This window comes from Chenopodium album, chromosome 15 (genome assembly GCF_948465745.1).
Source record: "Chenopodium album chromosome 15, dcCheAlbu1.1, whole genome shotgun sequence".
NCBI lineage: Eukaryota > Viridiplantae > Streptophyta > Magnoliopsida > Caryophyllales > Amaranthaceae > Chenopodium > Chenopodium album.
This window is the reverse complement of record NC_137848.1, coordinates 2,419,126-2,444,337: the sequence shown is the minus strand read 5'-3', so window position 1 is coordinate 2,444,337 and position 25,212 is coordinate 2,419,126. Positions and strand designations below refer to the sequence as shown.

General features: G+C 36.3%; 5 protein-coding genes across 8 annotated transcripts; 2 read left to right on the top strand and 3 right to left on the bottom strand.

The window, feature by feature from the left end:
* Positions 1 to 201: 201 nt before the first annotated feature.
* Positions 202 to 2,747, top strand: LOC145582681 (protein NRT1/ PTR FAMILY 6.1-like). Its single transcript, XM_081639670.1, has 4 exons — positions 202 to 739; positions 878 to 1,095; positions 1,213 to 1,793; positions 1,913 to 2,747. The coding sequence occupies exons 1-4, from the start codon at positions 502 to 504 to the stop codon at positions 2,745 to 2,747; spliced, it is 1,872 nt and encodes a 623-aa protein (XP_081495796.1). The 5' UTR covers positions 202 to 501.
* LOC145582682 (uncharacterized protein At4g14100-like) lies at positions 1,212 to 5,265 on the bottom strand. 4 transcript variants are annotated; one of them, XM_081639674.1, is made up of 4 exons: positions 4,654 to 5,265; positions 2,970 to 4,542; positions 1,898 to 2,774; positions 1,212 to 1,809 (listed from the first exon to the last, which is right to left on the bottom strand). In XM_081639674.1, the coding sequence occupies exons 1-2, from the start codon at positions 5,141 to 5,143 to the stop codon at positions 4,400 to 4,402; spliced, it is 633 nt and encodes a 210-aa protein (XP_081495800.1). In that variant the 5' UTR covers positions 5,144 to 5,265; the 3' UTR covers positions 1,212 to 1,809; positions 1,898 to 2,774; positions 2,970 to 4,399. The 4 variants fall into 4 exon arrangements, with proteins under 4 accessions (XP_081495800.1, XP_081495798.1, XP_081495799.1 ...); XM_081639672.1 differs by having other exon boundaries at positions 1,894 to 4,542; XM_081639673.1 differs by having other exon boundaries at positions 1,212 to 1,812; positions 1,898 to 4,542.
* A 2,314-nt stretch (positions 5,266 to 7,579) lies between these two features.
* LOC145582679 (uncharacterized) lies at positions 7,580 to 11,554 on the bottom strand. The gene is made up of 4 exons (XM_081639667.1): positions 10,950 to 11,554; positions 10,695 to 10,851; positions 8,011 to 8,423; positions 7,580 to 7,884 (listed from the first exon to the last, which is right to left on the bottom strand). The coding sequence occupies exons 1-4, from the start codon at positions 11,449 to 11,451 to the stop codon at positions 7,715 to 7,717; spliced, it is 1,242 nt and encodes a 413-aa protein (XP_081495793.1). The 5' UTR covers positions 11,452 to 11,554; the 3' UTR covers positions 7,580 to 7,714.
* A 1,142-nt stretch (positions 11,555 to 12,696) lies between these two features.
* LOC145582678 (DNA repair RAD52-like protein 2, chloroplastic) lies at positions 12,697 to 20,827 on the bottom strand. Its single transcript, XM_081639666.1, has 5 exons — positions 20,675 to 20,827; positions 19,894 to 20,328; positions 19,756 to 19,793; positions 13,908 to 13,999; positions 12,697 to 13,055 (listed from the first exon to the last, which is right to left on the bottom strand). Exons 2-5 carry the CDS (start codon positions 20,211 to 20,213, stop codon positions 12,921 to 12,923), a joined length of 585 nt encoding a protein of 194 aa, XP_081495792.1. The 5' UTR covers positions 20,214 to 20,328; positions 20,675 to 20,827; the 3' UTR covers positions 12,697 to 12,920.
* A 3,069-nt stretch (positions 20,828 to 23,896) lies between these two features.
* LOC145583466 (uncharacterized) lies at positions 23,897 to 24,634 on the top strand. Its single transcript, XM_081640700.1, has one exon. The coding sequence runs from the start codon at positions 23,897 to 23,899 to the stop codon at positions 24,632 to 24,634; it is 738 nt and encodes a 245-aa protein (XP_081496826.1).
* Positions 24,635 to 25,212: the final 578 nt, after the last annotated feature.

Here is a 25,212-nt window from a genome sequence, read left to right as displayed (position 1 = left end):
ATTTAAACACACATATTAAGGAGTGGGGAGAAGATGATAAAGCAAGTAGGGTACACTAGTAAATGTAAGAGAAAAAGCGTATCCAAAAAGGAAACGTGTCAACTAAAAATAAATTTCTTAAAAAGGAATACGTATTACTCAGTAACTAAAAAAACGGAGGTAAGAATATAAGATCCTTTATTTCTGTACAAAATAAAAATACTGAGATAAATAATTTAAAAAATAAAAAGTAAAAACCATTCATTAATTTAAAATAAGAAATTGATATGACAAACATAAATGATAAGTGTTGTGAAGGGAGTTAAATACCTGTCAACCATCAACTAACAGACTTTGCTATCTCAACATTAATGTGATGCATCTTGTATAGAAAAGGCCCATACATACACACTGCATCCCTCACATCTTTTGTACCACAACCAAGCACAAAATTAACTTTGGCATGATCCTAATTCTATTATCATAGTGGTCTTCTGTTGAGTAACAAGTTCTGGGGCTGAAATGGGTAGTAAAGAAATCAGGTCTCCTGAAGATCAAGTCATTGGAACACCAACTTCTATGCAAAATTTTAGTAAACGAAAGAAGCTCGGAACTTATTTCATCGAGTCCGATGACAGACGAGGTGCACTTGGCGGAGGTTATACTGTAGGGAGTACTCCTGTTAACATTCGCAGGAAACCCATGTCTGAAGCTGATATCTCTAAGACTGGTGGTTGGGTTGCTGCCTTTTTCATCTTCGGTACTTTTACTCTGCTTTTTTTTTTTTTTTTTTTTTCTTACTATACATCCGTTTCATATTATTTGCAACTTTGAATATTTTATATCTCACAAGGGATACCCAAATGATTGGGTTTTCTTGGTTTTCCTGTTCTTGCAGGAAATGAGATGGCTGAGAGAATGGCGTACTTTGGTTTATCAGTGAACATGGTTGCTTTTATGTTCTATGTTATGCATAGGCCCTTCTCGAGTTCTGCCAATGCTGTCAATAATTTCCTGGGAATATCACAAGTGTCGTCTGTGCTCGGTGGTTTTCTAGCTGATGCTTATCTTGGTCGATATTGGACTATTGCAATTTTTACAACCATATATCTTTTGGTAACAACTTTTATACCTGAATCAGCTTATCCCTTCTTTATCTCCTGCAATTTCAAATAGATTTGTCTTTCTAGTTAAATTTTCCTCTGATTTTTCTTGTATGCATTGAATTTGAAGGGGTTAACAGGAATAACGTTAATTGCAACTATGAAGTTGTTTCTGCCAAGCCAAGAACAATGTGATCAAATAGCAATCCTTCTAGGAACCTGTGAGCCGGCGAAGCCATGGCAAATGCTATTCCTTAACACGGTTCTCTATATAACAGGATTCGGAGCAGCAGGCATAAGGCCGTGCGTCTCTTCCTTCGGAGCTGATCAATTTGATGAAAGAAGTAGAGATTACAAGGCTCACCTAGACAAGTTCTTCAACGTATTCTATCTGTCTGTCACCTTTGGGGCTATCATAGCGTTTACTGCAGTCGTCTATATACAAATGCACTACGGATGGGGATCCGCGTTTGGTTCGTTAGCCTTGGGTATGGGCATCTCTAATGCACTATTCTTTATTGGCACTCCTACTTACCGGCATAGGTTGCCCGGGGGCAGCCCTTTGACACGAATCGCACAAGTTCTGGTTGCAGCCTTCAGAAAAAGAAATGCTTCTTTCACCAGCAGTGAGATGGTTGGCTTGTATGAGCTTCCAGGAAAAAGATCTGCTATCAAAGGTAGTGCAAAAATTGAACACACTGATGACTTCAGGTAAACGACCATGTTCCTGCTTTTATTAACCGTCATTCAGTCAGTCCCACAAACTAATTCATAATAATAATAACAATAATAATAATAATAACGAACATACATACTGCTGTGCGTTGTAGATGTTTGGACAAAGCGGCCCTGAAGTTGCCGGAAGATGGCTCAGATCCAAACCCTTGGAAGCTTTGCACAGTGACTCAAGTGGAGGAAGTCAAAATCCTGCTAAAACTCTTGCCTATACCAGCAAGCACCATTATGCTGAGTCTCATCTTAACAGAGTTCTTGACTCTGTCAGTTCAACAAGCATACACTTTGAATACTCATATAGGCCGTCTCAAAGTCCCAGTGACCTGTATGCCTGTGTTCCCTGCCCTAAGCATCTTCTTTGTGCTTTCCCTTTATTACTACATATTTGTCCCTATATCAAGGCGCATCACAGGACACCCTCATGGAGCCTCTCAGCTTCAAAGGGTAGGTATTGGCATGGTAATCTCTATCCTCTCAGTCGCATGGGCTGGGGTGTTTGAGAGGTTCAGGAGAAATTATGCAATAAAAAATGGGTATGAGTCCAGTTTTCTCAGTCCAATGCCAGATCTGAGTGCTTTTTGGCTGCTAATACAGTACTGCCTCATCGGAATAGCTGAAGTCTTCTGCATCGTGGGATTGCTGGAGTTCTTATACGAGGAGGCTCCTGATGCCATGAGAAGCATTGGATCCGCCTACGCAGCAGTTGCTGGGGGTTTGGGTTGCTTTGCTGCAACCATTTTGAACAACATTGTTAAAGCTGCCACTGCAGATAACGAATCAAAGGGCCGTTCTTGGTTATCCCAGAATATCAACACAGGAAGATTTGATTATTTTTACTGGCTTCTTACAGGACTCAGTATTATCAATTTCTGTGGTTTCCTCTTTGCAGCCAGCAAATACAAATACAGAGCGGTCCACACAGGACAATAATAGAAGGCAGGAGCATCCAACTCAACCCTATATCGAAGAATGATTATATATTTTTAAATCAGGTTGATTTAGGACTGAAATTTTAATTATTTAAGCCCAGTATTTGACTTTTATTATACTACATTTCTGTAGCCTTTGAACAAAACATCCAAACATGTTCATTCTTACTCCATAGTTACACCAAATAGAAATGTACAAAGGAAGAATGTATCCGTAGTTTACCTGTTATGTCAACAGACATCCCGGGGTGAATTAGTTTCTAAATTTTGCATTTGATGGTAGCAACTGCCACGACAGGAAGCATGGTGCAGGCAAAGCAAATATTCTATATGACTACATAGTAATTGTGAGTAGGTGATCTAGTTCGTCCCTCCAAAGTAACCCACAAGACGCATCCTACAATATTATTCGTCTTCTTAGGCAGTCTGAAATGTTCGTGTTCCAGGGTGAAAATCCGGCATGTCTATATCTACATCTAAAATTGCAAATTATAAGCATCTCAAAACCAAAACCTGATTATTTTGAATGACCTTTGGCTCTTTGCCATAGTTTCAATGAGCTTCATGTTGATAATTGTCGAATCTGTTTCCCCTTTTGTTAGTTACCATTACCAATATCAAAAACTACTCTGTCCTAATTAATTGCACTACTATACAATTTTTTTATTTGTTCCAAATATATTGCAACAACTCCAAAAATGGCAAAGATCCACTACATATTTGATCATTGTTTCTCAAACCCTCCACTTGTATTGATGTATATATTCGTGTTAGACATGTATATATAAATGCTTGAATATGATCTTATAAGTAATAGGGAAGCATAGAGAAGCTTGACAAGTTGACGTGACCAAATCAGTTAAAAAGTCTAACCATACGAAGAATCCAAGAACAAAGACTAACTGACATATAATCACTATGGCTTAATTTTCCAGCAGGGTTGCAGCAATAAATCCAATAATTACTTTGCTTTGCTTGGTCACATCTCAACCAGGCACAGACACCTATGGGCTATGGTCTAATTGAAAAAATGATAAGATCTTGTAAATATTAGGGAAACATAATTAAGCTTTACTTGAACACATTGGAGACTAATAAGTTCCGAAACTTCTAAAGAGTCCTAGAAATATTGACCGCGATATTCCTATGTAAATTAGAATTTCCCTGCCTACAAGCATTTTTCATCTAGGAACGGCTAGTGTTAAAGCCCTGGCAGGCTCAAGCCAAATACCTACCTGAATGCCCTGCCTATAAGTCTACAACTGACATGACTCAGAAATCTCAAACCCTTTCCCAATAGAAAACTGACTTCAGTTTCTCAGATGAAGGCCATTTATTCCAAAGATGCACCTACACTATTTGCCAAGGTATCCAAGCCCAAAATATGTCAATCTGACCATGTCGGGTAGTAGTCACCAACTAATCACTCCACTTGGTCTTCTAACGCCCTCATCTAATTGTTAGTGACCCGTGCTGCGTGATTTACATTGATAAGTTGATCTTATTTATATAACACCTTTGACACCAAAAGGCAAAGTCCACAAATGAACCCAAGGGAAAACTAAGAAAAGGCACAAAAAACAGCAGCAGAAACATGAATTAAAAAAAAAAATACAGAAAAAGGATCATGTAAAGGCCAGTGGCATTGTATCTCTAAGAAACCTGGTATTCAGCAATTTGCTGCTGCTGCTGCTCCTCCTCCTCCTCCTCCTTGTTAAAGCAGTAAACCGGTGCCTGCCACCGGGAATCATCCAGCACAGCACCCTCTTCAAAGGTCATCACATGAGTGGCTATACCTGCCAAATAACAAATCGAATCCATTTCAGGCCTTCACTTTTCAATAACAAACAATCAAGCACGTCCATAAAAGAAAAAAAAAAATCTGCAAAACCCAAAAAGAAATATACCATCATAGAAGAGCCAGTAAACAGGCCTGCGTGTAACAACATCCTCATAGTACCAAATGAAGTCCACTTTCTCCCAAACATTACAAAGAAATCCATCCATATGTTGCTGACCCAAATAGGTAGCGCCTTCTAGCCAATTTGGTCTCAAAATTCCCACTTCAAAAAGCATTGTCCGGCATTCAGCAGTAGCATCAAGTGTATAATAGTAAGAAGTGCCATTATTCCATTCTACATCGTACAAAAGCTTTCCCAACTGTTTTTGCATAAGATTTACGTTACGACCATTTGGCCAATCATACCATAAATCTGTCACCTGCAAGTGATTCGTCTTTGTGAGGTTCATCACTAATACTGAGTGGAATTGCTCAGGCCATGCCTTTGGTTTTGGGTCTTCGTCTGTAATTCTGTTACTAGTCGCATTTGTTAGCACCAAACAGAGAATCATCATCATCATAATCTTCATCTTCTTCTTCAGAATACAATTTATCATTCTTGGCTATCTGTTTCTTATTTTAGAGTATTATCCACAAACAGTTGCGTCTTATCATCCCAGCTCTCTTTTCATTATTTGTCACAAACACATTTTTCACTTGTTAATTTCTGGTAATAAATGACAAAAATGATAGGGGCTAGTCTCTGTTTTATACTGTACTCCATATATACTTCCTCTATCCCTTAATGTTTCCCTCATTTGTCAAATTTCACGGGAATTAAAAATTGAAACAAGGAAGTACATAATTAATTAAATGATTTAAATGAGAACTAATCAGAGGTTGTCACGTAGCATAATTAATCTTAAAACTAACGGAGTTAGGGCCTATTCTCTTCAAATTATTTTCATTTTAGTTCTATTCTAATAAGTGAAGTTAAATTAAGTTCAGTTCTTAATTTTCTTCTCTCATAAAATATTCAGTTCAGTTCAGCTCCAATAAGTTCAATTCAGTTCAGTCAATCAAAACAGGCCCTTAATAGCGTTAGTCACTTAGGGTATTTTGTGACATTTTCGTGAAACTCACGAGTATAAGGTCAATTTGAAAATTTGATAGCTATATGGTAAATTAAGTGATAACGCAAGGGTATTTCGTGAAAAATCCGTAGATTATAAGTTATTATCATATGATTTAAGGTGTTAATTATATTAAAGCAAGGACTTATTGGATAATTTACTCAAAAATAATTACTATAAAAGAAAGATTTTTTTGTTGCAAATAAGACATACAAGTAACTAGCAACATCCCATTATGGTAAAAGTTGTACAAACTAAGAAACGATTGTAGTATATACTCCCTCCGTTTTTAAATACTTGCTCCATTTCTCCATATGCAGAGTTTTAGGAGAAAGTATTAAAATGTGGAGATAGTGGGGTTAGTGGAAGGTATATTGGAGGATAGAGAATCTAAGAGTAATAAAATTGGATCCCACTAGTTGAGAGAAATGAATTAAATATTATAAAAGTTTTCCAAATAAGATAATGGAGCAAGTATTTAAAAACGGCCGCAAAATAAAAGTGGAACGAGTATTTAAAAACAGAGGGAATAACAAGAAATCATAAAACAAGGCACCATAATGCGTGATACAAAGTTCAAAAGTTCATGACACCAAAGTGAAAATATTAAAACCACAAGGCACTAAAGTATAATTATGTCACTACTAACTCAAGTAAGCAAAATGAATAAAAATTGGAATCAGACACAGCCTCACACCCAAGTACCTAACTCGCTCTACATTATTCTTCAAAAATCTGCTCGCCGGCGACTGAATCAACCCTTTGGTCCCCGGCAAGCCCTTCAAACGGTGACAAGGAGCTGTATTCTACTCCCTCCCATTGTTTCTGCTAAGTATTACAGTTACACCTATTTCTCTCTTTCCATGGTCCTGACAAAAGTCAAAAGCAAGTAAAATCTCCAGTCACAAGCCTTTTCATTCTACAGCTCACAGCTTATCTCAATCTTACACAAGAGCTACCTTCAGGTGTTGCAACAACAATTCATTCAGCTCTACTGCAGCTACCAGAAGCAGGCAACCATGAACAAGATGCTAGTCAGACTCTCAGCTTTCACATAGAGTAACCCAGGACCATATTGTAGCAGCTTACACATTTGATCATTGTTGTTCCAACGGTCCAACCCTCCACTTGTATTAATGTATTCATGTTAGACATGTATATATAAATGCTTGGGTATGATCTTATCAGTAATAGGGAAGCATAGAGAAGCTTGGCGTGACCATATCTGATTATCAGATACTTTTAAAGAGTCTACCCCTACAACTAACCCAAGAACAAAGACTAACTGACAGATAATCATCACTCTGGTTAATTTTCCAGCAGGGTTGCAGCAATTACTACTCTCAAGCTGAAGCCTTTGCTTTTCCTGGTCACATCCCAACCAGGCACAGACATGATATGGACCAATTGAAAAAACGATACTGTAGTATGATCTTATAAGTTCCGAAACATCTGAAGAGTCCTAGGAAGATTGACTGCTACATTCCTATGTAAATGGGAATTTCCCTGCCTACAAGCAATTTCCATCTAGAAACAGCCACACTTCGTCTTATAGTGTTATTTTAAGTCCGGCAAATTCAAGCCAAATACCTATCTGAAAGCCCTGCCTACAACTGATATGACTCTGCAATCTCAAACCCTCTCTCAATAGAATTGACATCAATTTTTCAGAGGGAGGTCAATTTCAAAGATTCCCCTAGGCTCTTTGCCAAAGTGCTCAAGTCCAAAGATGTCAATTTGAACATGTTAGGTTATAGTCTAAGCGATCTTTCCCACTCATCCAATTACAAAAGCTCGAAAGGCATCCAGCAAACATCAGAAAGGAGATCATAACAGTTACTAGCCACCCTCGTCTAATTGTTAGTGAGCAGACATGCTGCGTGACTTTCTTATAAATCAAGACCACCAATGCAAGATACATTGATAAGTTAATCTAGTTTATTCAACACCATTGACACAGAAAGCAAAGTCCACACAAATAAACCTAAACCAAAATCTAAAGAAAAACAACAAGAAACAGCAGCAGCATAAAAAAAAACAGAAACAGAAAAGAAATCATGTAAAGGCCAGTGGCATTATATCTCTAAGAAACTGATGTGGGTATCCATCAATTTGCTGCTGCTGCTTTTCCTCCTCCTTCTTGTTAAAACAGTAAACCGGGGCCTGCCACTGTGAATCCTCCAGGACAGCACCTTCTTCAAAGGTTATCACATGAACAGCTCTACCTGCCAGATAACAAACCAAATCGATTTCGAGGTTTTTCATTTTTCAATAACAAACAATCAAGAACGTCACAGAAGGAAAAAAAAAAATCTGAAAACCCCAAAAAAAAAAAAAAAAAAAAAACATACCAGTATAGAAAAGCCAGTAAACAGGTCTGCGAGTAACAACATCCTCATAATACCAAAGAAAATCCACTTTCTGCCAAACATTGCAAAGAAATCCATCCATATGATGCTGACCCAGATAAGTAGCGCCTTCAAGCCAATTTGGTCTCAGAATTCCCACTTCGAAAAGAACTGTCCGGCATTCAGAAGTAGCATCAAGTGTATAATAGTAAGAAGTGCCATTATTCCATTCTACATCGTACAGTAACTTGCCCAATTGTTTTTGAATCAGATTCAAGTTACGACCATTTGGCCAGTCATACCATAAATCTGTCACCTGCAATTCATTCTTCTTTGTGTTGTTTATCACCAAGACTGAGTGGAATTGCTCCGGCCATGGCTTTGGTTTCGGGTTTTCGTCTTTCTTCTCTGTAATTCTGTTACTCCACGCATTTGTTAAGATCAAGCAGAAAATCATCATCATAATCATCATCTTCATATTCATCTTCTTCTTCAAAATACAGTTTATAATTCTCGGCTAATGGACCTTTTCTATCTCAATTTTGAGTAATTTGAGAGTATTATCCTCAATCAACTGCGTCTTATCAATTTATCATCCCAGCTTTCTTTCCAATTATTTCGCATAAACCCACTTTTTACTTTGTTAATTTTCAGTTGATAAAAGACAGAAGTGATGGGGCAAAATCTCTATCACAAATACTACTCCGTAGTATATTGCATCTGTTCCCTTTTACTGACAATAATTTCATGAGGCTGCCCCCCAGTGAATTTTTTATTTATCACGAACTTAAAGTGCCAATTTTGAGGAAAACACTACTTCAATTAGCTGTTATGGGATAAACTGCTACTTTACGGGCCTGTTCTGATTTACTGTAATGAGCCGAGCCGGACTGAACTGAATTGAATTGAATTATTTTATGAGAGAAGAAAATTAGGACTGAACTGAACCGAATTGAAATTAAGTTGAAGAGAACAGAACCTAAGCAAAGGTTTTAAGACAGAACCACTCCTTCAAATAGTGGTTTCGTCCAATTTTGAATGAAATCAAATAAGACTACAAACATAATTTATTTTTTTCGTTTTAAAAATGAGCATTAATATACTGAGTATATTTCTAAGCACCACCAAAGTGATATTTTCAAACCACAAGACACTATAGTGAAACAAAGTTTAAAAGGTCATGGCACCAAAGAGGAATTATATCAAACCTTAAGGCATCAAACTGAAATTTTTTTCATAAATATCATTAAACTTAAAAATATGTTAAATCACTAATTTGATGAATAACAAATCAAGTTGTTGATTAAATTACTATTGATCTTTTTGTTGATTTCTCAATCGGTGATGGAATCTTGAAGAGGTAGATACTCGTTTGTTAGGATATGAAACTTCAAAAGAAAGGTAAATGATGAGACACATAGTATCATTGTATAAGGTTACTAATAGAATTGTTGATTTTAGCGTATATGCAACCTAAAATTATACTTAGCAAAGTTATATCCAAGTATCCAATCAAACTACTACTTGAAATAAACAAGCATAGCTATATCTAATTATCTAACCAAACTACTTCCGAACCAAGTCATTTGACAAGACAAACTCAGACAAATCCCCTGATAAGTATACTAACTTGTACTAATCGTAAACCCAATGTTTGACTTTACTTCAGGAAAGAATTACAGAAATATTAAGAAGTGTCAATATTCCATTCTACATCATATAGTAACTTGCCCAATCGTTTTTGAATGAGGTTCAAGTTATGACTATTTGGCCAATCATACCAAAATCAGTCACCTGCAAGTGATTCTTCTTTGTGTTGTTCACCATCAACACTGAGTGGAATTGCTACGTCTATGCCTTTGGTTTTGGGTCTTAGTCTGTAATTCTGTTACTACTCACATTTGTTAGCACCAAGCAGAGAATCACCATCATAATCATCTTCATCTTCTTCTTCAGAGTACAATTCTTTCTTGTTGCACATAACTTGTAATATCCGTTTAAAAGGTCACATCTCAACCAGGCACAGACACCACCATATGGTCCAATTGAAAAAATGATATGATCTTATAAATACTAGGGAAACATAGTTAAGCTTTACTTGCCAATCTGAAATACTAAAAAAGTCCCGACACTTCTAAAGAGTCCTATAAAGATTGACGGCAACATTCCTAATTTCCTATGTAAATGGGAATTTCCCTGCCTACAAGCAATTTCCATCTAGGAACAGCCACACTATGTAAGCCCAGGTGTTCATGCCAAATACCTAACTGTATTCCCTGCCTACAACTGATATGACTCTGCAATCTCAAACCCTCTAATTGACATCATCTTCTCATAGGGAGGCCAATTCCAAAGATTCCCCTAGGCTCTTAGCCAAAGTGTTCAAGTCCAAAAGATGTCAATCCAATTACAAAAGCTCGAAAGGCATCCAGCAAACATCGAAGAAAAGGTCATAACAGCTACTAGCAACCCTCGTGTAATTGTTAGTGATCAGACGTGCTGGGTGATTTTCCAACATATCAAGACCATCAATGCAAGATACATTAATAAGTTAATGTAATTTATTCAACAACATTGACACAGAAAGCGAAGTCCACAAATGAAAAAACTAAAGAAACGCCACAAGAAACAGCAACAGCAGCATTAAGAAACAGAAACAGAAAAGGGATCATGTAAAGGCTACTGACATTGTATCTCTAAGAAACTGATGTGGGTATCCAGCAGTTTCCTGCTGCTCCTCCTCCTCCGATACCTTCTTCTTGTTAAAGCAGTAAACCGGGGCCTGCCACCGCGAATCCTCCAAAACAGCACCCTCTTCAAATGTTATCACATGAGCGTATAAACCTGCCAAATAACAAACCAAATCGAATTCAGGGTTTTTCACTTTCCAATCAAATACATCACAAAAGAAAGAAAATCTGACAAAACCAAGAAAAACATACCAGTATAAAAGAGCCAGTAAACAGGCCTGCGAGTAACAACATCCTCATAATACCAAATGAAGTCCACTTTTTCCCAAACATTGCAAAGAAATCCATCCATATGTTGCTGACCCAGATAAGTAGCACCTTCAAGCCAATTGGGTCTCAAAATTCCCACTTCGAAAAGGATTGTACGGCATTCAGAAGTAGCATCAAGTGTATAATAGTAAGAAGTGCCATTATTCCACTCTACATCATACAACAACTTGCCCAATTGATTTTGAATGAGATTCAAGTTACGACCATTTGGCCAATCATACCATAAATCAGTCACCTGCAATTCATTCTTCTTTGTGTTGTTCATCACCAACACTGAGTGGAATTGCTCCGGCCATGGCTTTGGTTTCGGGTCTTCGTCTTTCTTCTCTGTAATTCTGCTACTTCTCGCATTTGTTGGCAACAAGCATAAAATCATCGTCATAATCATCATCTTCGTCTTCTTTTTCAGAATACAATTCATCATTCTGGGCTATTCTGTGGACCTTTCTATCTCTATTTTGAGTAATATGAAAGTATTATCCACAATCATCTGCGTTTAATCATCCCAGCTTTTTTTTTTTTTTTTTTTGAAAGATCCCAGCTTTTTTTCCCATTATTTGGTATAAATCCACTTTTTACTCTGTTAATTTCCAGTTAATAGAAGACAAAAATGATTGGGCAAAATCTCTATTACAAGTAAATTGACAATTGTTTCACTAGGATGAGGTCGCTCTAGTTAATTTTTCATTTATTATGTACTTAAGCCTTGTTTGGTTATACCGAACTTATATAGGCACTCAAAATTCCTAACAAATGTACTATTAAGGTGTTGTTTGGTTAACCAAAAAAAGTGCAAAGTGGAGGAATTTCCTACATAATGTGGGAATTCATTTACCCACGTCCCTTTAGGTGACTCAAATTTCCTAGAAATTGTAATTTCCTTAATGCCAACCAAACATACTAAGGCAATTTCCTAGGAATTTGAATAGGGAAATAATTTTCCATTATTTGCAAATTACCATGGAAAGTTAATTCTCATTGCAACCAAACGAGCTCTTAAAGTAGTTGTTTTGAGGAAAACACTACTTTAAGTAGCGATTATGAGATAAATTGCATTTTAAGTAGCGATTTAAGGCAAAACCACTACCTTAAATAGGGATTTTGTCCATTTTTTAATATAATCAAATAAGACTACAAAGATAAAAAAAAATTCATTTTAAAATTAAAAATATTTCTAGACACCATCAAAGTGTTTAAAGTGTTCAAAGACGGGTGATGAAAATCAACGTCATAGAGAGGAGCCCTAATCACTCGAGTTATCTATCCACTCTCATCAAACCTTAAGGCATCAAAGTGAAAATTTTTCTTAAATTTCATTTAACTTATAAATATGCAAAATCATTAATTTGATGAATTAAATCTAGTCATTGATTAAACTGCTATTGATCTTTTTGTTGATTTCTCAATTGGTGATGAAATCTTGAAGAGGTATTTACTCGTTGGTTTGGATATGAAATTTCAAAAGAGGTAAATGATGACTATCATAGTAATAGAATTGTATAAGGATTTAGCGTATATATGCAATCTAAAATACTTAGAATAAACAAGCATAGCTATATCCAAGTATCCAATCAAACTAGTAGTACTAGAAATAAACAAGCATAGCTACACCCAAGTATCCAATCAATTATCAAACTACATCTCAATCATGTCATTTGACAAGACAAACTCAGACAAATCATCCCTCGGTGGGTATGCTAACTTCAGTAACTTGTACTAATTGTAAACTCATTGTTTGGCTTTACTTTCAGGAGAGAATTACAGCACTCAAAGGCATCAAGCTTTCACCTGATGCTCATTCAATGTCAATGCGTATGATGTCATGTGACACGCCTTTATCTAGACATGATTGTATGTACATCAAAAATCCAGAATAAACATGGGGAAAATAAATTACTCGTGATATAAATACAACCCAAGCCCAAAACGAGCACAGGCCCTGACAAAGGCAATCTCTTCTGCGGCAGCAACTGGATCAGCAGCATTTGGGTCATTAGACAATATTGTTCCAGTAGCTTCACGATATGCCTTGAATTATCAATAAAAAAAATTCACCATCAGAAGATTCAGACCATTATGTTGATCAATCTAGAATACTTTGACACAAACCATCAGTAAACTAGCAGTGTGCTAAGCACAGAAACCCGTAAGATGCTTGTTGCATTGGAAAAGAACAAACAGGCCATATAACTATGTAAGGTACCAAATTAAAGCCAGCCATGAGAGGATCAATAAACTTGGACACGATTATCTAGAGAACAAAAAGAGATCTATTTCTTATGCAAGCTCAACAGGGTATCAATAGTATCATACAACTTCCCCCAGCACGGATCAGCATAGTGTGTATAGCAAACAAAGGGAATGCATTTCAGGTTGGTAAGCAAGGCATTAGGAAAAAGAAAAGCAATGTCATACTTCATATAAGTCTAATCAATGTGATTTTTACATAAAAATGTTGCAGCAAGTTCAACTAATATCAAGAAGAAAATATATTTGTTTAAGGAAACAACAAAATTTGAAAAACACAAAACATTTCTTAATGAAAAGTGAACAAATCTATCAACATCTAATAGTAAACAACTTCAAGGCTGTTATCCAAAGTTTGTCATAGCAACTCAATAATCATAATCAATAGTGAATGGCTATAGAAGTAGGACTCCATCTTATGCAACAAGGCTTATAGGAGAAGACTATTGTTTATTCTTGTCCATTATAAATTTATAATACGTAAAATATCAATACCTTGCATAAATTGCAGTCAGAAGACTCAGAACCAGACATCACACCTAATAATACTCATATAAAAAAGCCAAAAAACTTTATCTTGCATGAGTTTGAGTGAGTAAACAAAGAAAATGCAGCACAAGGATAGAAACCCACCTCTCCATCAGATCCTCGTATAGTGACACGGTAAACAACTGTTACACTTCCATCATCAGAGAAGATGGCATCACGTACTTCTCCACACCAGCCTGCACAATAACAATGAGCATCAACTTTGCTTCATTTCTGAAATAAAAATCTTACATCAGTGAATAATTCTATCAGAAGTTCAGTCACATTAGCTTCATTTCTGAACACGGAACTAATGGAAAGAAGTCAAGCAACCTTTCATTCATCACAATGGAAAAGTAGCATTCAACTGATTTTACTGATCCCCTTCTGTGGACAGAAGCCTTTTTACAGACATTGTTATCACCAAAATAAATATCAATGCTATCACATGATCCATGAGTGTTTTAATTTTCTCTGGTCATGCAAAGAGTTTAAACCATCATCTCCTAGTTGATCACGATTTTCATCAAATATAAACACAGCAATTTGATTTTTGAACTGTTCATATACTTCCTCTATACTAAATTAGTTGACACGTATTCCTTTTAAAAAAAATTCTTTTGAGTTGATACCTTTCTATTTTGGGTAAGTTCTATACATAAATATGTCAATTTTAACCTTCCTAATTTCTATTATTCTCTCCCCTCCCTTCACCAATCCTCTGATCTCTCATTCCTCCATTGTCATCCTCCCCACTCCACCGAAAACATTAATGCCGCTGCCGCCGCCACCACCTCAACGTCACCAATCCTCTGATCTCTTCTCTATCCTGTCTACCTAGTAACATGCCCAACTATCCAGCGAAGCACATAGTAGAAAGAGCATGGAATTAGCCTCTATCTTCAATCTCCCTTCTCTACTTCGATCTCTTTGCTTAAATCTAGAAATCTTCATAGATTTTAGGATATGCATGTAATGCATCTAAATTTATGCCTTCTATTGTTCTCCAATTTACTCCCTAAATCATACCAAAATATTGGAGAAATTAAAAATAAAAAAAAGAAAAAAAGAAAACTGAGTGCAAAATTGTCCAAGTTTGATAGAAGTGTTGAATTAATTCAACCAACAATGGATTTGAAGGATGTACAAAACTTCTGAAACTTTCAAGGGAGCTTGTAATTGGTTGAAGAAGAGAGAGAAAGAGGAAGGAGGAGATTTAGAGAGTTGCTGATTTCTCTGGAGATATGGGTTGACGGTGGTAACAATGGATAAAAGAGGTGGGTTGTGGTGGTTGTGAAGGTGGTGGTGGGGTTGAGGAATAGAGGAAAGTGAAGGTACCTGTGGCTAGTTGAAGTGCAAGCGGGTTAAGAACGGGTGGGTAATTAATTTGTATATAAGGGGTATTTATGTGATGCGTCTTCTACTCTCACAATTAATACGTATGCCAAAAATAAACGTATCAACTAATTTGGAACAGAGGAAAAACTAACTTTGACCTTTGCTTTTTAATATAATATATACAAAAAATGTTGTGATATAAGATGTAGTCCGATTAGTCTTTATGTATATTTTCCTATATCATATTTTAATAATTTTTACAAATATACAATATAAGTTATTAATGATACAGAACATGCATTGACAAACGCAAACGTCAAATTGTTCCATTTATATTCTTCTTTTCATTGGATTGGAGCAGAGCTTACTTGTTTCTGCCCCCACTCATACTAGACAATCAAAATGGTAGGAAATGAGAACAGAAGAAATCATAATTAATTGACTAGGCAAAAACAAACTAAAACTCCTGCAAATATTCTGTACAGTATCTTATACAACAGACAATGAGAAAAATAGAAGCAGCAAAATCAAGGATCACACTGCAAGAAGTGGACAGAGTTACAAGTACAATAGGCAAACCAAAGGACTTTCAGTTTAACCAAATCCAGCTTCAAGCTTCAACTACAAATAAAACTATTAAAAAATAATAATAATAATAATAATAATAATAATAATAATAATAATAATAATAATAATAATAATAATAATAATAATAATAAAGAAAGAAAGAAACATATGCAGCATAATACCCATCTACTTCATTACCTAAATAGTAAATACCTATACAAGGTTTTTTAAAAAAAAAAATAAATAAGGCCATGAAAGCTAACCATAAAGCTAAAATCCAAGTGATTGAAAAAAAATCCAAAAACTAATAGCACTATCACTAAAATTCTGCCATATTAACATCACCAAAAAGCACTATACCAACCTCCAATTATTTCAAACTATTTTCAGTCAAAGAAAACCATATTGTTTCATAAATCGCAGCAAAGAAACAAGGACCTGTAGACAACAAGCATACTATTTCTAACTTATCCCAAGAGAATAGTAAAAGACCTGTAGACAACAACAATCTTTAGTCATGCCAATGGTAAGCTTAATCCATCAACTTGAAACCATAAGATGGCCAAGGACTCTAGATACTTTACAAGCATATTAAGCTCCTTTTAGATCAGCCTTGTCATTAATTGATCTCCACGATAACGGGAAATACTCTGCTAGACTAAAAGCCAAATTTGACAATATCAAAAGAAAAATGGGAGATCAACCATTGCAGTCACTCCTTTAGTCCCACAAAAAATAGCCAAGTGGACTTATTTGAGGAGTCGGGAGTGTAATCAGCGAATAATATTCAACCAACAATAGGATAAATTAGCTGGAAGAGAAAAAAAGAACTTGGTTAAACATGAATATATTGATCAAATGGATTTTTTATTTTGGGTAAAAAAAAAAAAAGAGTGTATGCTTCATTCCCTATCATACAATGAATTCAATCCAAATTACTGTAAATTTGTAAGGTTCCCATGCACAACTTCAGATAGTAACCAAGCATTTTCAAAGGAACTTCAAACAAAATTCACCATCAGACTAAGAAAACCTTGTAACATAACTATCCTTCTCCTTACATTAGGGGGAACTTCACATTACGACCTGAACAATGCCTCCTTGGTAACATATAAAGGAACTCTTCATTATTTTTTTCCTGGGCAATACAGATCACAACTTTACCTTTAATAGTGACACAGTTCTTTGTTATTTGATTCTGCAAGCACTTCTTGACAAATTGTTCAAATGACATCTTGGACAAAGGCAAACCAAATGTTTGACTCTACATTAGGGGTATAGGGCCTTCATATATTCATCATAACCCATCGAGAGATAAGCTAAGGAAAGCTAAAAAACAAGGTTATCGGGGAAAGAGGACTATAAAGAGTGGACAAAATGTCCATGAAACAGCCATGGAATGGCAAACCTATGGAAAGGTAGTGCTATGAAGGCCCATGCTACTTGAAAGGGTGTCAAAACCCTAAGATCATGAAGCCGGCCGAAAAAGTCTCAATACACGTAGAACCAATCATGTAATGATAGGTATCACAAGAAATACGAAAGTCGCTTCCAAAGATTCATCAAGGTACTTTCTACCATCCTGGTGCAAATCAAAACCCTTCCTTATAAGTTACTACTATCTTAACTACTTTGTTTAGGAGTTGACTTGATTTTCTCTAACGCTTAAGGTAGGGGATTTACTAATAATTTTACCCTCAATAGACCTTGTCAAATCATCCAATAGAGCTGCAAAGAGGAAAGAGCTCAATGCTAAGGATTACTAACCTTTGGTGTAGTCCAATCATAGTAGGAAAATCCTTCATTGTATCGCAAGTCCTTAGGTTTGCTTTTACATTCTAATACTTATCATTATCTATTTCAATATACATGTAAGGTATATCCACTAAAGGATATGCCAAACAAAGGGCATCTCTCAACACCTTATCACAAATCCCCTTCCCCCCCCCCCCCCCTCTCTTTTCCTTTCTCACTTGCCCTTAAATAAAATCAATCAATCAATCAAAACTTTAATCCTATAAGTGGGGTCGGCTACATAATCCATCTCCATCTACATCCGACCACCTCATAACACACTCAAAATAGCTCTTGAATGCATCCATCTCCATTCGACCACCTCATGAATCACGTGATTCATTAACAAAGAAAAATATGTGCAACAATGGATATTGGTGAAAGGATTGAAATAATAAACCCTAACCCTTGAAAAAAAAACACTTATTCGTTTGCCTTATCAAATGAATACCTTCCATTATAGACTGCCTCAACATAAACCCAAATTATACATTTCCTCCATCTATATTCTATCACTATTTCCCTTATTTTCATGGAATGACTCATGAGCTCTATCCCTCAAATTCATAGTCTATCACTTTGTTCTTTTAGATAATACCAATGTGCTCCTCCACTAATTTTGATGTAGCCTTTTAGTCCTTTAAATCTTGTTGACGAAGTCAATTAGACCCAATCATCTCCAAACCTCGATAGGAAATGGCTAGCTGCCTTCATAATTTCACTCTTCTAACGCTTTTTTCTACCATCACTTTCAATGAACATCTAAAATCCTCAATAAATATGTCTCCAAAGACAACAATTTGACTAACATAGAACAACTTGACAAAGTATCCCCTATATCTTTCCTAAATGTTTTCATCTGGATTTTATCTTTTACACATTTAGCGGTACTAAGGTCCTTGTTAAACATTTGTCTTCTTTAAGTTATCCTATAAGTACTTAAGTAGCATCTACACCCTTCTTTGAATCTAATTTGTCATAAACCTCAAAAATATTACTTCTCCATTGCTTGTCACACTGCTTCTTTTGCCTTAGCTTTGGCATCCTTGTATGTAACAATATACTCGTTAATCTTATCCATGTTTTTAAGTCCTCATCCCACCACAATGTATATTCAAATTACATTGCTTTCCTGTTTGCGTTTCCTTATAGCTATTTTGGAGAAACGACTCTTCATCTTTAACAAAGTCAAGTCAGGTTTGCTTGTGATTCCCAATCTAAGCCTTTGACTACTCTATCAATAAAAAGTAAAGCTGATCTTATCTACTTTTATGTCCTGCCATCTTATTCTACATTGGAATCTAATGCTTAATGATAGACACAAACAAAAATAAAAATTGTCGAATAACCGCTAAGTGGTGTCGTGGTGGCTTGGTAGGAAAGACAAAGATGATAGTAGTTAATTACACAAAGTTATAGCAATGGTGATGATGGTGTGGTTAGAGCCCGCCAATGGTGACGAGGGAAAATAACTCATATATTTGAGGAATGCAAGTTCATCTAAGTGACGACATTCAAGTTAACTTCATATTTGTTTTTCGTTTTTCTCTTACCCTTTTCATTATATTATGCATCAAAGTACGTTTGTGTACTTAAAAAGTATCCTATGTACGAAGGCCTTTATTTCAACCCCTTATTAGAACTTAGTGCTTGCTTGGTTGACAAAGTTAAATGGAGGAAGTGAAAAATCATGGGAATTGGTAAATTAGACACTTGTTTGATTGACACAAAAAAGCAAAAGTGGAGAAAGTTGGAATTCATGTGAATTTTATCTCACCCTTTTGTCTTTGGTCAATCAAAATTCATGGGAATTTCAACTTTCTATTGTCACAACCAAACAACTTCCATGAAATAATACTTCCAAGGGAATTTATTTCTTGTGTCAACCAAACAAGGCCTTAGTAGAATGGGGCTATATAGATTGTACATGTGTGATAAACTTGGTAGCCCTTATCCACCATTCTTTTTCTAATACTTCATAAGCTCTAACAAGTGCAAGCCTTATTCCCAAAAGATCTATCTCTTATGAGAGCTTATCATATTAATATAAGCTTACAAGTCCTCAAACTTACTCACATAACATCACATCATAATCAAGAGATTTGGATTACGACCAAAGTAGTAATTCTAGGAAACACAATATTCTCGGAATAATAATGTCATGTGTACATAACAAACTGTAATATCCTTATACTAATAATGTATCAGCTTAATGTTTGATTAAAAAAAAAAAAGGTTTGAGAGGGTACCGCACCTGGGGCATAGAAACTCAACATTCGATTAGCGTGGTACCTAATGATAGCATGTTAACATTATGAAATCAATACCCAGACCTAAACACTTAACAACATGAAATTTGAATAAAACATAGTAACAGAAGGGGGAGACAGACCATGGAATAATTTTGGAGTTGGGTTTGAGGATGTTATCAGGAATCCTTTTGTTGAGATCTCGGAGGATCTCGGCAAGTGGACGAGTGATGCAAGATGCAGATTTATCAAGTGGTACCACATAATTAGAGTTGGGGACTGCACCCTTCTTGGCATCTCCGCCACCGACGTTGCTCTTGTTATCTAGAGCTGCTACTATTAACCTCTTCTTGTAACCCACTTTTACTGGAGAAGAAAAGCTGCAGGGAGACCTCAATTTTACTTGGAACCGATTATCCGTTGAAGCTGATTTCGGGAACAAACTCGCATTTCGGAGTGCCATCACCTCAACGATTAGACAACAATATGCTGAGATTGCTGACTTTCTCTTCACCTACTACGCCTAATTACTGATTTTGCTTGACTTTCATTTCTCGTATACTCCTTAATTTCAGTTGCTTCAAAAATTGAATATACACGTGAAAACAGAGGTGATATAGGTATATAGCACTACAATCATCACAACATAATTACATCAATCAAAAAAATTACACCAAATTCACAATGTTTGACGCAATTATCAAATTAGGCTCCAAAAAATCACATAAAACGCTTCTCGCTTAATAATATCAATAAAAATTGCACATAGCAAATTCCTAGCAACAAATCGATCATTGTAATCTTTCAAAACTTCAGTGATTAACAAGTTCACCAACTCTAAATTGACTATACTAACAATCAACAACGATAAACCCTAGATTGTGAATATTCGATGATTTCAAAAAAAAATTGGAAACATCTTACCTCAGAATCTGCTTCAATGGAGTAGACAAAACTCAGAAGCCCCTTCAATGGAGAATTCAGAGTACACGCTTCAATGGAGGAGAGAGAAAGTGGGATTATAAAGAGAAATTTTAAGGGAGATCTAAAATGATAACGTAGGAGGAAGATTCATGACACGCATATATGGTGTACTGTCAACCGTCAGATCAGTATAATATTAGTTCTGTACGACTGTACTTCCTTTATTGCAACAAATTTTAGAAAAAATTGACATTTACTATAGCGAAAGACCTCTATCACTTAATGAAATCCGTTAAGGTTTCGTTAAGATTATTCAAAAAAAAAAAGTAACCCGGCCACCCTCAACCGCCACCCCTCCACCTCACTGCTACCCTTCCCCCTCCCCCCCCCCCCCCCCGCTAGCGGCCGACGCCCAGAGCTTTGGTCGGCGCCAGCGCGAACCCACCCCCCTCCCCTTCCCCCACCCAACACAGCCAACCTCCCCTCCCTTTTCCCCTTCTTGCTGCCTCGACCACCTGAACCGAAAACCACCCCTTTTCCCTTCCCTCCACCGGAAATCGGCCCCCCTCCTGACCCCCCTCCCCTTCCCCTAACCTTTTCGGCCATCCCTAACCCTAAACCACCATAAGCGAAACCCTAAAAATCGTTTAGGGTGGTTTAGGGCTGGTGGTTTAGGATTAGGGATGGCCAAAAGGGTAGAGGAAGGGGAGGGGGGTCGATTTCGTTGAGGGGTGATAGGTTGTCGTACACCAGTCAAAAATAAATTCCTAACAAAACCAACTGACAATATAGTAGGGTAAGTAGGGTCGAATCCACAGAGAGATGGCTATTCAATAAAACTTGTAAGAAATTGGAGAAACTAAATTATGCCACGAAATTGGGATAAGAAGTAGTATTAATTAAAATAGGAATAAAACAATTAATTAAAAGACCTAGGGTTATGGTTCACCATGTTTATAGTTCTAAATCCATCAAATATCAATAACAATTTAATCAATTAATTTTCTAGAGCAATTGGTAAGCCTACGATCGGGTCTTAACACTCTCAATTCAACATATGTAGTTCGGTCGCTAACATAATCAGAATTGCTAATTGTAGGTAAGCCCCTAAAAGTAAGATCTTTCGATTCAAACTCTTATTAACAATAATTTGATCAAGTTGCAAGATTAACAATAAAACACTATCAATTAGAGAAATCAATAATCAAAATATCAATAATATAAATCAAGATTCACTATATAAACATGGATTCCCAAACCCTAGAAATAAACTACTCTAGCATGAAATAAATAATAAAAACTAGATCTAAGGAATAAAACATAATTAAAAGCCAGAAATAGAAATAAAATACCTCAATAAATTAAAATAGTAAACCCAAGAATCATCCGTGGAAGAATCCATGGAGATGCCATGAGAAACTAGGGTTCAAGATAAAACTAAAAAAAAGGTAAAATAATAAAAAGCATAAAAGGCATAAGGAAAAATAATAATACCTTGGAGTATTTATATAATCCCTAACCTAAATAAAATAGGAAAATAAAAATAATAAAAGAAGTTTAATGATTGGTCGAATTTAAGAATTGTAGTCCACATAGGACTCCTCATCAAATGCCCGCACCACCCATCAGGCGATAGGTGGACGATGGTCGGACGAGCTTCCCAAGGGGGGTTCGACCAGCGGGCGCTGGTTTTCCATCGCCCCAACCAGCAGCTCACGTACGATCGCACATCACGGCAGCTTTGCAAGGTCAAGTTTCAAGGGATGTATCTCAATATCTAGGAAGCGTATAAGGGCGTGCAACCTATCAATGGAAAGCTCTTCAAGTCTACTTTCTAACTCAATTTGAATCGCTTCAATCCGATCTGTAAAACTCAAGTTATGATCAAAAGAGGGACCAAGGTCTGTTTTAACCCTTTGTAAACCATCGTTTTCCTTTGTTTCTAACGCAAATTCAATTCCGAAAAGTGTATAACGACCCTTGTGGATTCTATATTCATTACTCATTCATGTAAATCTCAACCTAAGCTTCCACAAACACATATCCTTCATTGAGCGACCATGATTCATCGACTTTTCATCCTTTCATTGTCCAATTCTTCCAAAACCACTCCGAAAGCGTCCAAATAGTTATAGAAACTACCTGAAACATTAAGAAAACACAAATGAAGCGTAATAGAGTACAAAAAGAACAACTTATGCATTTGCAACCTAAAAAGAGACCAAAAGACCTAAAAAGCAACTATAAAACTAGCATAAACGTGCGTATAAAACCTATTTAAATGTGATTCATCAGGGGGTCGATTTCCGGTGGGGGTAAGGGAAAGGGGGTGGTTTTTGGTTTGGGGGTAGGGATCGGGGCAGCAAGAACAGGAAAAGGGAGGGGGTTGGCTGCATAGGTGGGGGAAAGGGAGGAGGGTGGGGTAGCGCCGGTGCCGACGCCGACAGGGGGAGGGGGTGGCAGTTGAGGGGATGGGTGGCGGTGAAGTGGAGGGGTGGCTGCAAGCTAAGATGGTTGAACGGTGGATAAACCCAACTAACGGAAATAGTAACGACATAAGTCATTTGGTAATGAAATAAATATTTTAGGGATTTGGGTGGTAGCAAAATAAAAAAAAAAAAAATAAATAAATAGGTAGCAAATGTGACACATAGTTCTTTTGCTGGTAGCAAATGTCAAATTTTCCTTTTAATTACACACTGTTTTGAAGAGAGAAGGTGTAATAAAAAAAAAATAGTCCCAATTCACTTCATGTTAATTTTGCTGAATTGAAATTATTTTTACGGAAGTGAAATTATTTTTGCTGAACTGAAATTATTTTTATAGAACTCAAATTAATTTTATTTAACTAAAATTATTTTAGCTGAAACTGGAATTATTTTTACTGATTTACTACTCTGTATTATATTTCTTCTTTTAAGTTTACTGATTTTTAATGAACTAAAATTATTTTTACTAAACTGAAATTATTTTTGCTGAACTGAAATTATTTTTACTGAATATAATATTTTTAAGGTGAAGTGACGGGGTCTTACTCCTTTCGTCTCGAATTACATTGCTCGTAAAATGTTATTTTGGATAAAAAAATAATTATAAATAAAAATTCATACATAGTACATTTACAAAGAGCTTTTAATTAAATGCGGTGACAAAGTTTTTTCTCTCTCTAAAGTTTTTTCTCTCTGAAAAAAGGAAAAGCTTGTTCTTCATTGTCTCTCTAAGATGGTGGATAACACCCACCCTCCTGATCCGCCTCACATTTCTGATGAGGTAATGACAGATTTAGTGAGGAAGGAACCTCCTTCTGTTGCTAGTTTTCGTGAGGTTGTGGCTAGTTCTTCACAATGGTTTGAGGAAGCTAGAAAGATTGTGGCAACATCGACTGAATGGACTCAAGATGAAGATTTTGGTCCAGATTCAGATTTGACTGTCAGATTTGATAAGGTTACCTTGGATAGATTAAGGAAACCATGGGGTTTAACCTTAATGGGGAAATGTTTGGGTACTTCAATTAGGCTTGCCTTTATGCTTAATCGAGCACGAATTATGTGGAAAATCAAAGGGGGTTTGGAAACAATTGATCTTGGTCATAATGTTTTTCTGTTCCGATTTACGATGGAGGATGATTACGAGAGGGCTTTGTTTGGAGGCCCTTGGTTTGTTTTTGACCATTACTTGATGATGGCGAAATGGAAACCGAATTTTAGACCTTCTGAAAATCCCTTTGATAAGATGACCGTTTGGATCCGTTTCATAGAGTTGCCGGTGGAATATTTTGACAAATCTGCTCTATTTGAAATTGCAAAGCTTGCAGGGACTCCAATTCGGGTGGATTACGCCACCGATAGATTGACAAGGGGGCGGTATGCTTGTGTTTGTATCGAAATTGATTTGAGTAAACCCTTGGTGACTAAAGTGTGGATTGGTGGCGCGTGGCAGCAAATTGCATATGAGATGTGACTACCTTATGTTTCACATGTGGCAAAGTGGGGCATGTTCAATCCAATTGCATGCTCAATAAAAAACAAGAGGTGGCAGTTAATTCAACAGCTGTTGTGAAACAAGCTTCTCCAGTTCAGAATTCAGCAGAAATCAATTTGAGTTTTGATGCTTTAGTTTCTACAAGTGTTGGATCTCAAAATCATTCTGCTACTGTCTTACAGCCCACTTCTAATCTTGGGCCTCAGAATATAGGGCTTGAAAATGTTGGGCTTCAGAGTGTTGGGCCTCAGAATGTTGGGTCATCTTCAAAGTCAAAGTCTTCTTATACTTTGGTTGACAATGTGTCACAAAGTGATTTTGGTCCATGGACCTTAGTGACTAATAAAAAGAAATTTACAAAATCTGTTGATAATAACAACAGGAAGGGTAATCTTAAAAGCATTTCCTTGGTTGATAATAACAACCATAAATCTGTTAAAAATAATATTGTTGATAATAACAACAATAAAAATAAACTCAGTAATAAAAAAAATATTAGTACTAATTTTATGTATAAAAGGAAAGATTTGGGTGAGGCTAGTGTCACAAATGAGAAG

What these genes read in the sequence shown, in the direction of transcription:
- LOC145582678 (XM_081639666.1), bottom strand. Translation starts at nt 20,213, where the DNA reads ATGGCACTCCGAAATGCGAGTTTGTTCCCGAAATCAGCTTCAACGGAT. An exon ending in AACTCCAAAATTATTCCATG is followed by an intron (nt 19,794 to 19,893) that starts GTCTGTCTCCCC and finishes TGCTATCATTAG; the next exon opens with GTACCACGCTAATCGAATGT. An exon ending in GTTGAGTTTCTATGCCCCAG is followed by an intron (nt 14,000 to 19,755) that starts GTGCGGTACCCT and finishes GTTATTGTGCAG; the next exon opens with GCTGGTGTGGAGAAGTACGT.
- LOC145582679 (XM_081639667.1), bottom strand. Translation starts at nt 11,451, where the DNA reads ATGATGAATTGTATTCTGAAAAAGAAGACGAAGATGATGATTATGACG. An exon ending in CAGTTTCTTAGAGATACAAT is followed by an intron (nt 8,424 to 10,694) that starts GTCAGTAGCCTT and finishes GTGGAGTAACAG; the next exon opens with AATTACAGAGAAGAAAGACG. An exon ending in TTACTGGCTTTTCTATACTG is followed by an intron (nt 7,885 to 8,010) that starts GTATGTTTTTTT and finishes GTTATCTGGCAG; the next exon opens with GTAGAGCTGTTCATGTGATA.
- LOC145582682 (XM_081639672.1), bottom strand. Translation starts at nt 5,143, where the DNA reads ATGATAAATTGTATTCTGAAGAAGAAGATGAAGATTATGATGATGATG. An exon ending in TTACTGGCTCTTCTATGATG is followed by an intron (nt 4,543 to 4,653) that starts GTATATTTCTTT and finishes GTTATTTGGCAG; the next exon opens with GTATAGCCACTCATGTGATG.
- LOC145583466 (XM_081640700.1), top strand. Translation starts at nt 23,897, where the DNA reads ATGGTGGATAACACCCACCCTCCTGATCCGCCTCACATTTCTGATGAG.
- LOC145582681 (XM_081639670.1), top strand. Translation starts at nt 502, where the DNA reads ATGGGTAGTAAAGAAATCAGGTCTCCTGAAGATCAAGTCATTGGAACA. An exon ending in TGCTGCCTTTTTCATCTTCG is followed by an intron (nt 740 to 877) that starts GTACTTTTACTC and finishes CTGTTCTTGCAG; the next exon opens with GAAATGAGATGGCTGAGAGA. An exon ending in GAACACACTGATGACTTCAG is followed by an intron (nt 1,794 to 1,912) that starts GTAAACGACCAT and finishes TGTGCGTTGTAG; the next exon opens with ATGTTTGGACAAAGCGGCCC.